This window comes from Protopterus annectens, chromosome 9.part0 (assembly GCF_019279795.1).
Source record: "Protopterus annectens isolate FY-2018-M chromosome 9.part0, PAN1.0, whole genome shotgun sequence".
Classification (NCBI taxonomy): Eukaryota; Metazoa; Chordata; order Ceratodontiformes; family Protopteridae; genus Protopterus; species Protopterus annectens.
This window is the reverse complement of record NC_056743.1, coordinates 1,184,561,202-1,184,575,552: the sequence shown is the minus strand read 5'-3', so window position 1 is coordinate 1,184,575,552 and position 14,351 is coordinate 1,184,561,202. Positions and strand designations below refer to the sequence as shown.

The 14,351-nt window shown below is 42.6% G+C and overlaps 1 protein-coding gene across 7 annotated transcripts in view; it reads left to right on the top strand.

The window, feature by feature from the left end:
- ALDH3B1 (aldehyde dehydrogenase 3 family member B1) overlaps positions 1–14,351 on the top strand; it is a 1,341,938-nt gene that overhangs the window by 1,057,662 nt on the left and 269,925 nt on the right. For all 7 annotated transcript variants that reach the window (XM_044084078.1, XM_044084076.1, XM_044084080.1 and 4 more), the window contains one exon: positions 4,741–5,127. In XM_044084078.1, the coding sequence (XP_043940013.1) occupies positions 4,741–5,127 (387 nt within the window). The remainder of the gene's footprint in view (positions 1–4,740; positions 5,128–14,351) is intronic.

Here is a 14,351-nt window from a genome sequence, read left to right as displayed (position 1 = left end):
ATTCCCCTTGCACAGGGAGGTTTTATTTGGTCCTTCTGCCAGGCAGGTCCTCATACAAGAGGATGGGACAGATAAATTAATGCAGGATGTTTCTAGGATCAGGTTCCCAGGTTCTTTCCTTCCAAATCCCCTGCTTCCCTTAAAAGGAAAAACAAGCAAGCAGCACCTCTTGTTAACACACAGTCACCTAAGAAGAGATGGCAGGGGGGACTAATAACCCCCAAAAAGAAGGGAGTTTTTTTCCAAAAAAGGGTCAACTTTCCTCCCTCAGAATGGCTATGTTAGAAAAGAGGTCACCTTCAGTCCCATCCTGCCATAGCATCTCTTCCTGTTTCACAGAATCTGAGTCTAAATGCTTCCTTTTGTCAACAGGTTTTTCAGACAAATGGGTTTTAAAGGTGATTTAGGAGGGTTATAGTTAGCAATGGATAGAAAAAAACACTCCTTTCAGGGGACCCCTCACAGTCAAGTGATCCATCACATCTTAGATGCAGCAGTCATACAGCATGATCCTTCAGATCAAACAAGAAAGGACTTGTATTCCAAAATGTTTCTGGTTCCAAAGAAGAAGCAATGTTGGAGACCAGATATGGATTTTTCTTCTCTCTATCGTTTTTGTAAAGATTCCAAAATTGAAGACGCTGACCCTTCAAACAGTGTTAGCTCTCATCCCAGATCAGAGTCATATGGTAACTTTAGACCTCAAAGATGCTTACCATCTCATTCCAGTAGCAAGCAACTTCAAGCGATTTCTAATATTTTGCGTGTCTGGGTCGCATTAACAATTCTCTGCACTAAACTTTGGGCTGTCCACTGCAACAAGAGTGTTTACAAAGTGTTTAGGACCAGTGTTGGCTCACTGCAGAATGCAGAGTATCCACATTTTTCCTTGTTTAGATCACTTATTTGAGCAGAGTGTTTTCCCAGTTGTCAGGAGTCCTTAAGAAAGGTATTGTTCATTACTGAAATATTTGGGATTCTAGATAAATAAGCAAAAATCCTTCCTCACTCCATCACACAGGACTGTGTTTCTAGGTTGTGTGCTAGACATTTTGTTACAAAGGCTTTCTTTTCTCAAGAGAAGGTGGATTTGTATCTGAAAGTCTTCTTAAACTTTTCTTGCCAGTCTAAAGCTACTGCCAGAGAATTTCTCAGGATACTACGTCTCATGGCTTCTATGATTCTCACCATTCCCCTTGCAAAGCTACATATTAGAAAGATTCAGTCTTCCCTAAAAAATATATGGACCCAACAGCCTCACCTCTGGATTTTCAGATCCCAACCTGGGCTTTATCAAGTCAGAACTGCATTGGCAGAGGTATGAAATGGCTCACAATCCATGTCTCCCTTTTTCTCGACCCACCCCAACCCCATCTGTGCTGACAGATTGCTCAGAGTTTGCTTGAGAAGCAGTCTCAAAGACTGTAAACTGCAAGGACTGAGGGGCAGTTTAGACACATGAAAGCACATCATTGTAAAAGAAATGTTGGCTGTAAATCATGTTGTAATGTCTCTGCATCACCTTTGGAACCCAGGTCTGCACCAGATCATTACAGATAGCACCACAGTGATGTGGTAAGTAAACAAGCAGAGGGGGAACCAGGTTTTACCCTCTGTCAGCTGGCAATGATACCTTGAAAGTTTACTCAAAAGTACTTCTTAACTCTTCAAGCATCTTGCATACCATAAGAGCAAAACAGTAGCAAGCAAGCTAAGCAGATCCTGGGCAGACTCTCATGGAAGAAAACTCAACAAATAGGTCTTCCAGGAGATGATCAGGATGTGGAGAGCACCTCAACTCACTCTGTTTTCATTCCAAACATGCAAAATGATTCTGTTCTCAGACTTGTTGCAGGTAAACCTGGAAAACAAATGCTCTTACATTGGCCTGGTCAGGATGTTCCTATATGCTCTTCCTCCTTTTCTAATAATTTCCAAATTTATGTCTGAATATTCAGAAAGAATCTCCAAAAATCATTGTAGTGATTCCCTTCTGCTCCAGGCAGAATTGGCTCTTCCTTCTTATGGAATTGGCCGGGGACAATTACCAAAAGCTTCTTCACAGACTGGATCGATCTAACACAACTGATTGCCTTAATTATTCTGTTTTGACACCTTTCAGGCATCTTTTACATGAAGATGTGCAGGTACTACAGGAGAAAATAAAGCCTGCTATTAGAATATCATATGTTGGAAATGGAAAAGATTTTCTGATTGGTGCCTATTGAATGACCAGGGACCCATCAGATGCTTAACTATTTATGTGAGTTACTATCATATGGCATCTCTTACTCCCCTATAAAGGTACACCTTGTGGCTATTTCAGCATGTCTGCCCATGGACCTCCCTCTTTCTTCTCTGTTGGCACACAGTTTCTAAAAGGAGTTTTATACCTTGGACAATTTGTAGACAGGTTTCTTTTCCTTGGGATTTTAATTTTGTGATAGAAAAACTAATTCTGTCACCCTTTGAACCTGCCACTCGGTTTGCCTTAAGGTTCATTACACAGTAAACTGCTCTTCTGATTGCTCTGACATCAACAAGACTGTGTCTCCAAGAGGAGTGTCTGAGTTGCAGGCTCTCAGAGTGGGACAGCCCTATCTTTTTTTGTCATACAAACAGGGTCTTTCTGCACATAAACCCCTCTTTCATCCCCTAGATTGTTCACATTAATTCAAGCCATCACAGTTCCTGTTTTCTATCCAGATACAAAAAACGAGAGAGACAAGAGTTTACACACTCAGAAACTCAGGTACTTTGCTGATAAAACTAAGCTCTTTAGGAAAGTTAACCAGCTATTTATTGCCTACGGTGTGACTAAGAAAGGTCAACCCATGTCTAAGCAGAGTATTCCCAGTTGGTTGTTTCCTGCTATTGTGTTTTGTTACTTTCATCATGGAAAATCCATTCAGGCAGTATTAAGGCCCATTCGACTAGAGCCTTAGCTTCTACAATGGCATACTGGAAAGTGGTAGAGTCTAGTAGCATTCTAGAGGCAGCAACTTGGTCTTCTTCCCATGCATTTGCAAAGCACTACAAAACTGGATTCCTTTTCCAGGTCCAGACGAGGCCTTGCTATGACTATTCTCCAGGAGCTCCTGGACTCTTATCCTTCCAGGTTGGATGAACTACTGGAGTCTACCCATAGGCTGCTGCAGCAGTGAGGATGATGAACATAGTGTAGTTATGCTTGTTGCACTTACGAACAGTGGATGTTCGAATTCTTCACTGCTGAAGTAGCTGCACCCAATATTAGAGTTTGTTGTTGGTTTAATCAGGAAGAGTTCCCACTTTTTTGTTTAGGGGCAAGAAATTCCTGAAGATTTTTAGTCACTCTGGCTGTTTATCTAGTTCTCTCCAGCAAGGCCTTAGCCTATCAGCAGCCAGAGTGACACTGTGGCAGGAGCGGCCTTAGGTCAACTGATGCCCTAGGCAAAAGGGCTCCACGGTGCCCCCCACCACACTACCTGGTGCCCCCATCCTGGTCTACCTACACCAAATAAATACTGGAAAAACGCCCTTGCTAGAGCGGCGCCCTAGGCGACCGCCTAGTTGGCCTATGCCTAAGGCCGGCTATGCACTGTGGGAGGGGATGAATTCTTTTGGAAGCTGGCTATTTGTTACATTCTGGGCATGATGCAACCCACACCCCACATACTACTATAACAGAAAATAATTAGCATCTACTGTTATGGGTAACTGCATCTCATACAACTGTACTTTCTGCAGACATGCATTAGATTGGAATGGGAAAATCAGAATTCAATAATAGGATAAAACTTTCATTTTATCAGTCAGTCTATGCCCCCATCCAGGTGCCTTTGCACAGCAGCTAGAAATGTTAGAATATAGCATCTGCTTCATCAGGTTGAGAGGAGTCAGTTCAGGTTGCTTGTTCACCTTGTGAGGATGCCTCCTCAGCTTTTTCCCGTGTCAGATTTACCAGGCATGGCCCACTGACACAAACCCTCTAGGGCAGGCCAAGAACATGTTAGAAGGGTTATTTCTCTCAGTTTACCTGGAAAAATCTGTGGAATTCCACAGGATGACCTGGTGACTGTTGCTGGCACTATGGACATCTGTCCTACCCTGCTTAAATTATTACCACTATAACTCCCCAACAAGACAAGTGGTTTTGAAAGTGATTGAACTTTATCAGACTGCTTTGAGAATTTGAAAATTTATGTTTTACCATTTCTACAAAAGTTATAATACTGTATAGTTTTGGTTATTTTAATTTAGTTGTTACTTTTAAGTGTTTTATTTTTTAATTTTTTTATACACATTTGTATATTTTCATACTTTTAAAATATGAATTAATTTGGCTTGTTAAGCAGAGTAATTATTACAGTTCATACACATCGTTCTCTTATGCTTATTGTTGACAAACAATTGATAGCACATGGAGTGAAATAGTGGTGAGTGATTGATTTATTGATTGATAGATTGATCTAAGCACTGATCACTTCTGACCAATTTCAGCCTTAGCCCAGGGACAGTAGTACATTGATTATAACAAACAAGCACATATGACGAAAAGAGACACATTGCCCAAAAAAGAAAATGACATACTGGTGGAGGCAATGAGATGTAACACTGATGAAGTAAAAAATAACTTTTAAACATACTCTCAAATGGCTATTAGTACAGTCTTAATTGTGTTATGTGTTACTTCTAGTTTTCCTTATATTATTATTTCATAATATAATAATGATTTCTTGTTCAAATTTTTCGTCTTAGGTGGTACACATGTTGGAAAAATAATTATGACAGCTGCTGCAAAACACCTAACGCCAGTGAGTTTGGAGTTGGGTGGAAAAAACCCTTGCTATGTGGACAAAAGCTGTGATATAAACAACACTGCCCACCGCATAGCCTGGGCCCGCTTCCTCAATATGGGGCAAACCTGCATTGCCCCTGATTATGTCCTTTGTACCAAAGCAGTACGAGAAGAACTTGTCCCTGCTCTTATTAATTGCTTGGAGGAGTTTTATGGGAAAAACCCACAGGAGTCTGAAGATCTTGGTCGAATAATAAATGAGAAGCATTTCAATCGCCTGAAAGCCTTACTCAGCAGTGGCAAAGTGGCAGTTGGTGGGCAAACAGATGAGAAGGACAAATACATTGGTGAGTAAATAGCAACTACTATGTATGATATGTTTTAGTTGTGTTGAAGGAATAATATTTGTCTGCTTAACAAAAGGTCTGGTTTAAATAATGGCTGATTATAGTCACTGTTAAAAAGATTCACTTAGCTATATTTCAGCACTACTGCCCATTACAGTACAGACCAACAAAGGTGGTATTGCATTTAAAGAACTTGAATTCCCAGATGATGAAATGTTCCAGCAGGATGCAATCATATGGGACTTTTGCCTAAGGTGGGATGCAGGGCCAGCCTTAGGTCAACTGGTGCTCTAGGCAAAACGGCTCCATGACAGCACCCCCCATTCCCTGCTGCCCCTCCATACACATATAAAACATACACACACTCATGCATATGCACCACTCAGCACCTCCCCATCCTGACACACACACACACACACACACACACACACACACACACACACACACACATGCACACCACTCAGCACCTCCCCATCCTGGCCTACCCACACCATCCAGATTATTGTTTTCTTCTTTTTTCTCACAGCTTCTCTTACTCTTCAAATTTTTTCTTGCATTGATTCATTCATTCATTCAACACATTTTAAGTAGGTAAGATTGGTGTCTGATAACTTCTATAGGAAATAACTGTATTAAGTCTGGGGAGTGGAAGAAGCCATCTGGGGTTTCTCGGTACTTTTCTGAAGTTTATTTTACAGTTTCTTTTTTTAATAAGCTTTACATTCAAAAATACCCTGAACAAAACTCATGATTAAGGGAAGAAATTCAGTCTTGCTTTTCAACTTTTGTTTTTTTCTCTGATTCATTTTAACACACGATAATTGACCAAGAATACACTGTAATAACTGTGGTAGAAATCATTATATTAAGCCACGGGTGTTCTAGATGCTCTGAGGTGTATTTTACAGTTTTTTTAACAACCTTTTCATTCAATGATGGCCTGAACAAAAATATTTTTTTTCAGTCTTGCTCTTAAACTTAGGTTTTCCCTGAATCCTTTCAGCATACTATAAAGAAAAGTTGTGTAAAATCTTACCATAGCCATAGATGTCCTTCTCTTCCATGTTGAAGTATTCTACATGTGGGTTTACTCCTCTTGCTTTGCAGTACATCAGGCCAGTATGCAAATGTTTTCAGTCCCTATGTGGTGCATGGGATGTTTGATATGGCTGTAGGAATGTGGGCCATAAAAGTGAAGTCCACATGCACCAAAAAGTAAAGTCCACACGCACCAGCCCTCAGAACTGAAAGCCTCAATTGGAGCAAGTCCTGCGAAGGGCAATGCCAGTCCTGAGCCATCCACAAAAGGAAATGCAAAATAACAGGAGGGCAAGGAGGGTGGGAAGAAATTTTGCAACATGGAAGACAACATCTATGGTTATGGTAAGATTTTACACAACTTTTCTATGTCTTTCTATTCCAGTGTTGCAGTATTCTACATGTGGATGAGTGCCAAAACTCACTGTGAGTGGGGAGAAGGTCTAGAAGCTGTTTCCAGGAATCCATGAAGGATAGCCCTGGCAAACCCTGCCTGGCTCTAGAGATATGGTCTAGTTTGTAATGCTTGGTGAAGGTACGGACTGATGACCAAGTGGCTGCTTCAAGAATAGAAGAGGTATCCAGGCCTTTGAAAAAGGCTTCTAAATAGGCCATAGCCCTGGTGGAGTGTGCTTTGACAATGCCTTGCAAAGATTTTCCGTGGTATTGGTAGCAGAAGGTGATGGCTTTGGAAATCAATACCAAGACAAGTCTGTTTAGTTACTGCCTTTCTCAAGGCTCTGGGATGAAAGGAGACAAAAAGTTGGTCTACCTGTCTGATAGACCTGGTTTTATGCAGATAAAACCTGAGTTGTCTGTGAACATCCAGGGAGTAAAGTACTCTCTCACTGTCCTCCTGTTGGTTAGGGAAAAGGGTAGGCAGATGGATGGCCTGATTCAGGGACAGGTTATTCATCACCTTGGGCATAAAGGAAGGGTTAGTTGTAAGAGTAACCCTGTCATTGTGGAAAACTAGGAAGGGTGGAATGGTCATAAGGGCTTGTAGCTCTGAGACCCTTCTGGCTGATGTTAAGGCCACAAGTAGTACAGTTTTCCATGTACAATGTTTTAGAGACGCTTTGTCTACTGGCTTGAATGGAAGAAGCGTAAGCTTTTCCAAAACAGAGTTAAAGTCCTGTGGTGGAGGAGATGGTTTTCTGGGAGGCCTGAAGTGGAGAACCCCCTTTGAGAAAAAGCTTAGCAGAGGGAGTCTGGATGCTAAAGGGGGGTCCAGAGGAAGGCATGCCGAAATTGCAGACAAGTGAGCTTTAATGGAAGAATAAGCCAAGCCTGACTGCAGTAGCTCACACAGGTAAGACAGCACTAAAGGAGTCTCACTCATAAATGGATCCAGCCATCTATTGTAACACCATATAGTGAACCTTTTCCACTTTGAAAGGTAGGATTTTCTGTATTTGGTTTCCTGGCCTACTGCAGGACATTTAGCAGAATCCTGGTTATAAAGGTGTCCGAAGGGGCTCAGAATCTTATCAGCCACAGATTGAGGTGAAGTAGCTGCCACTGTGGGTGTATCTGGGATCTTTTGTGCTGTGTGAGAAGGTCCACTCTGAGGGGTAACTTGTGGCGATTGCCTTGGAAAGTTGTAGAAGTAGGGGGAACAAGTGCTGACTTGGCCAGTAGGAAGTCACCAACAAGATTTTTGGTCTGCCCTGCTGAATTTTCAGCAGGACCTTCTGAATTAGTGGGAGGGGGGGGATGCATATAGAAACTTCCTCTTCCACGAAATTGATAAGGCATCTGTTGCCACTGTCTGTGGGTCTGGTATCCTGGTGCAGAAACCAGGAAGTTGCCTATTGATGGAGGAGGCAGACAGCTCTATTTGAGGAATACCCCACCGGTGGACCAAATCCAGGAAGACATCCCTGTGAAGCATCCATTTGTGGTTGTTTGTGATGGTTCTGCTGAGATAATCTGCCTGGGAGTTGTGAAGAGAGGGAATGTAAACCGCCTGCAGAGTCACTCCCTGTGAGGTGGCCAGTTCCCATACTAGAAGAGCTAGTCTGCAAAGGAGGTTTGCTTAGTCCCTCCTTGTTTGTTGAGATACCACAGAACTGTGGTGCTGTCTATGAAGATCTTCAGGGGACCCTGTTGGCGAAAGGGTAGGAAGGCTTGAAGAGCCAGAAGAATTGCCCTCATCTCTCGAAGATTGATGTGTTCTTGTTTGTTTGGCTCTGGCCACAGGCCCTGCACTTTTTGATGGCCCAGAGTTGCTCCTGAGCCCAAATCTGAGGCATCTGTATGCATGACCTGTCTGGGTGGGGCGTGTTTGGAGGGGAAGACCTGGACTGTGGGCATAGGCACCAGAAGCTGTTGAAGACTGGGTGGGGTGGAGAGAGAGAAGGGCACTTAGTGATCTAAAAAGGGCAATTTTTTTAAAAACTATTTACTACCACAACATAGGTTCACTTAGAGGACATTTTAAGCGTAGCCAATTTCCCTTTTGGTGCTTGAATTAACATTTTCCGATTGGTCTTACATGTCCCATGGCTGATAATTGTCCATTAGCCCTAGTGAGAATAACTGTGATCATACCATAGATAATTTGAGAGGACCCATGTAAGGGTTGCAGCATTTACGAACTGTCACTATCCATTAGTGGCATGAGGGGCAATCCTGGAGTACATTTTCTATTACCCATCCTTAGATCCAAGTTGCATTTGAATATGGACTGCGATGAACTTTGTTTTACTTGAATGGATAGTATGTAACCCTCTGCCGCTCCAGCAGCAGCCCCCTCCCCCGCCATTCCAGTGTTCCATTACTTGGCTATTTCTCCTCAATTACCATAAACACTGTTCAAACCTGTCAGCGTGCATACTGTTTTCTTATTTACTTCTACAATGATTAGACAAATTGAAATAAAACAGCACAAACACTGAGCCATTTGCTAAACAAACAATACAGTCTCTCAATGAAAACAGACTTAGCATGAGCAGTAAACTTCTGTGCCCTTGAAACTCACATTCATTGAAAGGACATGAAAACCCACATTCATTTTGCATCTGTACAGTGGAGGATTAAGCTTACCTCTGGGCTGTTTTCAAACTATAGGCTCCTTACACATTTTTAGGGCCATGCATACATATAGGCAGCTCAGCTGTCACATGACAAAAAAGGAACCTTTTGAGCAGAGGTCAAACACCTTATGGCTTGCTGATAAACCCCATTATGTGTTCTGTTTGACCGACTGCTGTGCTGTTATTGCACAATAAAATTGCTCTTAACTAGTCTTGTTTAACTCAGTAAGTAATAGGCTGTGGGGGGGATGGGGAGTAGGATCTTAAATTAGTGGCTGAATTGACAGGAGGCAGCAGAGTAGGAAAAGTACATCAGTTTACTCAAGAAAATAGAAAATTGAGTAGCCTAACTGTTTACATCCCTACAGTCATGAGAAACCTTCAGAGGAGCCATCCATTCTCTAGTGTATAACAGCTTTGAAAGCTAAATGTGTTAGAAGACTTAAAGTACCAGAAGGTAGATGTGCAAATCGGTTTCAGAATGATTTGACTTCATAGATGTATTTATGAGCAAAGTAATTACTTTTTACTGCAGTTTGCTGTTTTTCTCATAAGCATGTTGCATATTTACGTGTACTGTGTGCTCAGGCTAAGATGCCTTTTTATTTTAGTATTTCAAAAGCAATAAAACTGAACATTGTTTCAGAAGATTCTTTCACAAATAAATAAAAGTTGCAAAAAAAAAAAAAATAACCTCTGACCTCATGTCATGCTAGCTGTGATTCCTACCCTATTAATGTAAATCCAGCAGTAGTCATTTTCTTCAAATGTTTGTCTCAGATCACAAAACCTACTTTGTTAAATAAGACAGCTTACAAACGGGGCTCAGCTTTTAGTTTTGTATTGATTAATTTGTTTTAAATCGGTTTGCTCATTTGCTATTGCTATATTAAAAAAAAAAAAATACACTTTATGCATCGCCGCTTAATTAGTGTTAAACTCTTCCCGGCACTATAAAGTCTGCTCTTCAAATTTTCCCTTAGAACTAGCCATTTTTGTTTTTGTTTTAGCACACATCTGTTTCTTTGAGCTCAGCACTTGTTCAGAATGTGTAAGCACTAAATAAGCTACAAATTACTGCAACGCTCAATTTTCCTCACTTGTCTAGAGGAAAACAGTTTTTAGTACTTAATAAATAAGCACCTATCCAGGCATGTCTATGGGTCATCTGCTGTCTACCTGATGAATCTGGGCATATTGGGGCAATGCAGGAATTGCCTCATGTACACAGACAACCCTCTCCTCCTACCACCCAGCACTACAACCTGTGAGAGATGCACTTATATAGCCAAACTGGAAGCAAAGCTCTCTTCACCCAAGACTGGACTAGACGGTCAAAGTGGAGAGAGTAAACACTTGCACCACACCACACTCATCATATAGTCCCGCAAAACCTACACCACCAAAACACACACATAGAAACACAAAACACACACCTACATTCCCGGAGGCTCTCAATAAAAATTTGCCCAAGCAACAGAGACCTCCAAATCAGAAAAGCAAGCGACCTCCACCCACCAACACAAACCAAATAACACATAGCCCACAAACTCAGTGTGCCACTCACTCACAGCCCATAAGGCATAACAACGTACCCAACACTCTAGTCATAGGTGACTCTGTAGTCAGGCACACTGATGTTCCACTCACCAGGCTAAACAAGGAGAAAATTACTGTCAGCTGCCTGTCTGGTGCAAGGATCCGCCACATAATGCATGCACTAAGGTCACTCCACAACAAGTGCAAATATGACCCTGTCATTGTCCATGTTGGGGTGAATGACCTGAGATATACCTCCCTGGACTACATGAAAAGAGACATGGAGGAGCTCTCCAATCTTGTAGCCCATGCAGGTATGACCCTAGCCCTGAGTAGCATTCTGCCATCACCCAGAATGATACCACAGTACAAGGACAAAATGATTGACTTCAACAACTGGCTAAGCTTCTGGTGTCATTCTAAAGGGACCCAGTATCTGTCTGCCTGGGATGACATGATCGACAGACCACGATGCTTTGCCAGAGATGGCCTGCACCTGTTGCCCTTGGCATTCTGGATACGGACTAAGGCTCTTGCCACCACTATAGTGCCTTTTTTAGGCAAGGCTCAAACAACAAATTCTCCACCGTAACAGGTACAAGCATGCAAAATCTGAGGGTAATGCTACTCAGTGTTAGAAGTCTAAACCTCAAAATGCACTCACTTGAGGCACTCCTTAAATTGGAGAACATCGATATCTGTACAGTGACAGAGACCTGGATCAAGGTTCCAGACAGCATCCCTGCATTACCAGGCTATAATTCATACCACACCTTTCCGCCACCTAACCTGGACCGAAACACTAAAGGCGGAGGTGTGTCCATATTCATTAAGGATATCCACACCTCCAGGCTAGTTGCTCAGCATAATGCATCCGAGATTATCCAAGTGCAACTAACTCTGGGCAAGATCACAATCCAAATTGTAGCTTGCTACAGATCCCCCACCATGCCCCAGGATTCCCACTCATTTCTTGATACACTGGAAAATATTAGGATACAACCTAACACCCTAATAATGGACGATTTCAACTACCCCACCATTAATTGGGAAAACTACTCATGTACCAACTCTTTTGCTCAACATTTTCTGGAATGCATAAATTCCAATGCCTTGGATCAACTTATCCACACCCCCACCAGGGGCAGCAATATCTTAGACCTGGTCATTACCAACATGGGTGACCGGTGTTCCACACCAGAGGTCAATTTCTCATTGTTCAAATCCGACCACAAGCTAATCACCCTAGACATCCACATCCCAACCCCACCCGCCATTAGAGAAGCCACTGTAAAAAATTTCGCCAAAGCCAACTTCACGCTTCTTAAGACAGAAGTGGCAAACTTCATGACACCTATGCAGATGGACAATAGCGGTACGACTGCTGAATCCTTCACAAATGCACTTTATAGGCACTGACATGAGTGCATGGATCATGCTATCCCTAACAGAACTAAGATGCTATCCTCCAAAAAAAGGAAAACAATCTGGTGGTCCCCTGCCATAAACAAACTCTACAACAGAAGAAAGAAACTGCTGCAAAAAACAGTAAAATACCATGATTGGAGGAACTCCTTGGTCAGCCTGAGTAAGAAGCTGAGATCCCTTATAAAATCCTCCAAAGCTAGTTATGAAAATAAAATCACCACTGTTTCTAAAGACAACCACAAAGCATTCTATAGCTATGTCAAGAATCTCAATGGCAACACTCAGATCTGTTCTGAGTTACAGCACAATGGCACTAAAAATACAGGACCAACTGATATTGCCAACATCCTGGCAGATAGGTTCAGTGCTAACTTTACCCCCACCCCCTCACCCCCTAAAGGGACTATCTCTATATCAGAAGAATGCAAAGTTCCTGTAATCACTGCTGCACAGGTAAAAAACACACTCTCCAAAGCCAAGAACACAGAATCCATGGGACCTGACAACATCCCAGGCTGCGTTCTACACGAACTACAGTATAAACTGGCACCCCACCTAAGTATCATGTTCAGTCATAACCTCACCTCAGGCTTTGTGCCTACTGAATGGCACACAGCAATGGTTATGACACTCCACAAAGGGGGATCCACCATGGACCCCGGGAACTACCGCCCCATTAGCCTGACGAGCCTGGTCTGTAAGACTATGGAATGCATCATCATGGAACCTATAAACAAAGACATTGGTAATCTCCAAACTCTGGAAACCACCCAGTTAGGGTTTGTAAAAGGCAGATCATGTCTTCTAAACCTGATAGACTTCTTTGAAACAGACACCAAAGCCTTAGATGAGGGTAAGGTGGTTCACACAGTCTATCTAGATCTCGCCAAGGCTTTCAACACCATCACCCACTCTGGAATTATAGATAAGCTCACTAAACTAGGTATAAATCTCTATATCACAAGATGGTTTGCCAACTGGCTCACTGACAGAACCACACTGTGAAAGTAGCAGACTCCAAATCCGACTTCAGACCAGTGACAAATGGAGTACCACAGGGTTCAGTCCTGGGTCCTCTCTTGTTTGGTATCTACTTCTCTGATGTACAGGCTAACACAGAAGGTCTTTGGCTAATGAAGTTTGCAGATGACTGCAAACTAGGAGCCATAATCGAAACTCCTAACAATGTGGACATCCTACAAAAGGGCCTCACTGAGATAGATGCCTGGTGTCAAAGCCATGGCCTCAAGCTCAGTGCCAAAATGTGCATTGTCATCCCTTTTGGTAAAAACTCTGGTCTCATGAACTACCACATAGGCGGTAGTCTGCTTAACACCGGAAGTGGGGTTGGGAGGATGGCCTAATGGGGGTTGGGAGGATGGCCTAATGGTTAAGGTGTTTGCCTTACAAACACAAGGTGCAGGGTTTGAGTCTCCCAAGGGATAATTGGCTAGGCTTACAATGGCTCACAAGGGCAGTTAGCTTAGTACTAACCTATGGACCTATGGACCTATGGACCTAAGAGACCTTGGGACACAGGTGGACAGTAGTCTCTCCTTTGATAATCACATCGCCACAGTAGTCTGGAAATCCTTCTACATGGCACACCTCATCACAAAAGGTTTCTCATCCAGGAAAAAAGAGGTCCTTGTTCCCCTTTACTCGTCACTCATTAGACCCATTATAGAGTACAATGCCTCTTTTGGCATGTACATCACAAGACATCTACAACAACTGGGAAGGCCGCAGAAATACCTCACAAAGAGAATTGCCAGCCTCAAACTAGATGCCCTACGCAGACCGTCTCAAAAATCTCCAGCTTTACTCTGTTGCATATCGCCTACTCAGAGGTGATCTCTGCCTAACATACAAAGCTGTGTCAAACCCAGAGCTGTTGCACATGCTCCACTTAAAGAAATCCCAACCCCGCCGAGCTACACGCTCTAGGGACCTAAAAATTGTCATCACAATAAACAGAACATGCTGGAGGGATTGATTCTTATCCCAGACACTTCCCATACTCTGAAACAAGCTATCTATCTATATCAAACAAAGCTCCTCATTAGCACTCTTCAAGAAAAATCTTGATGATTGGATGGGAAATAGGAAATTCAGCCCGGGGATCACTTATGTGGCTCTGCTCAACAGGGGCACAGGTAAATAATTTTCTTGGATGGCGAA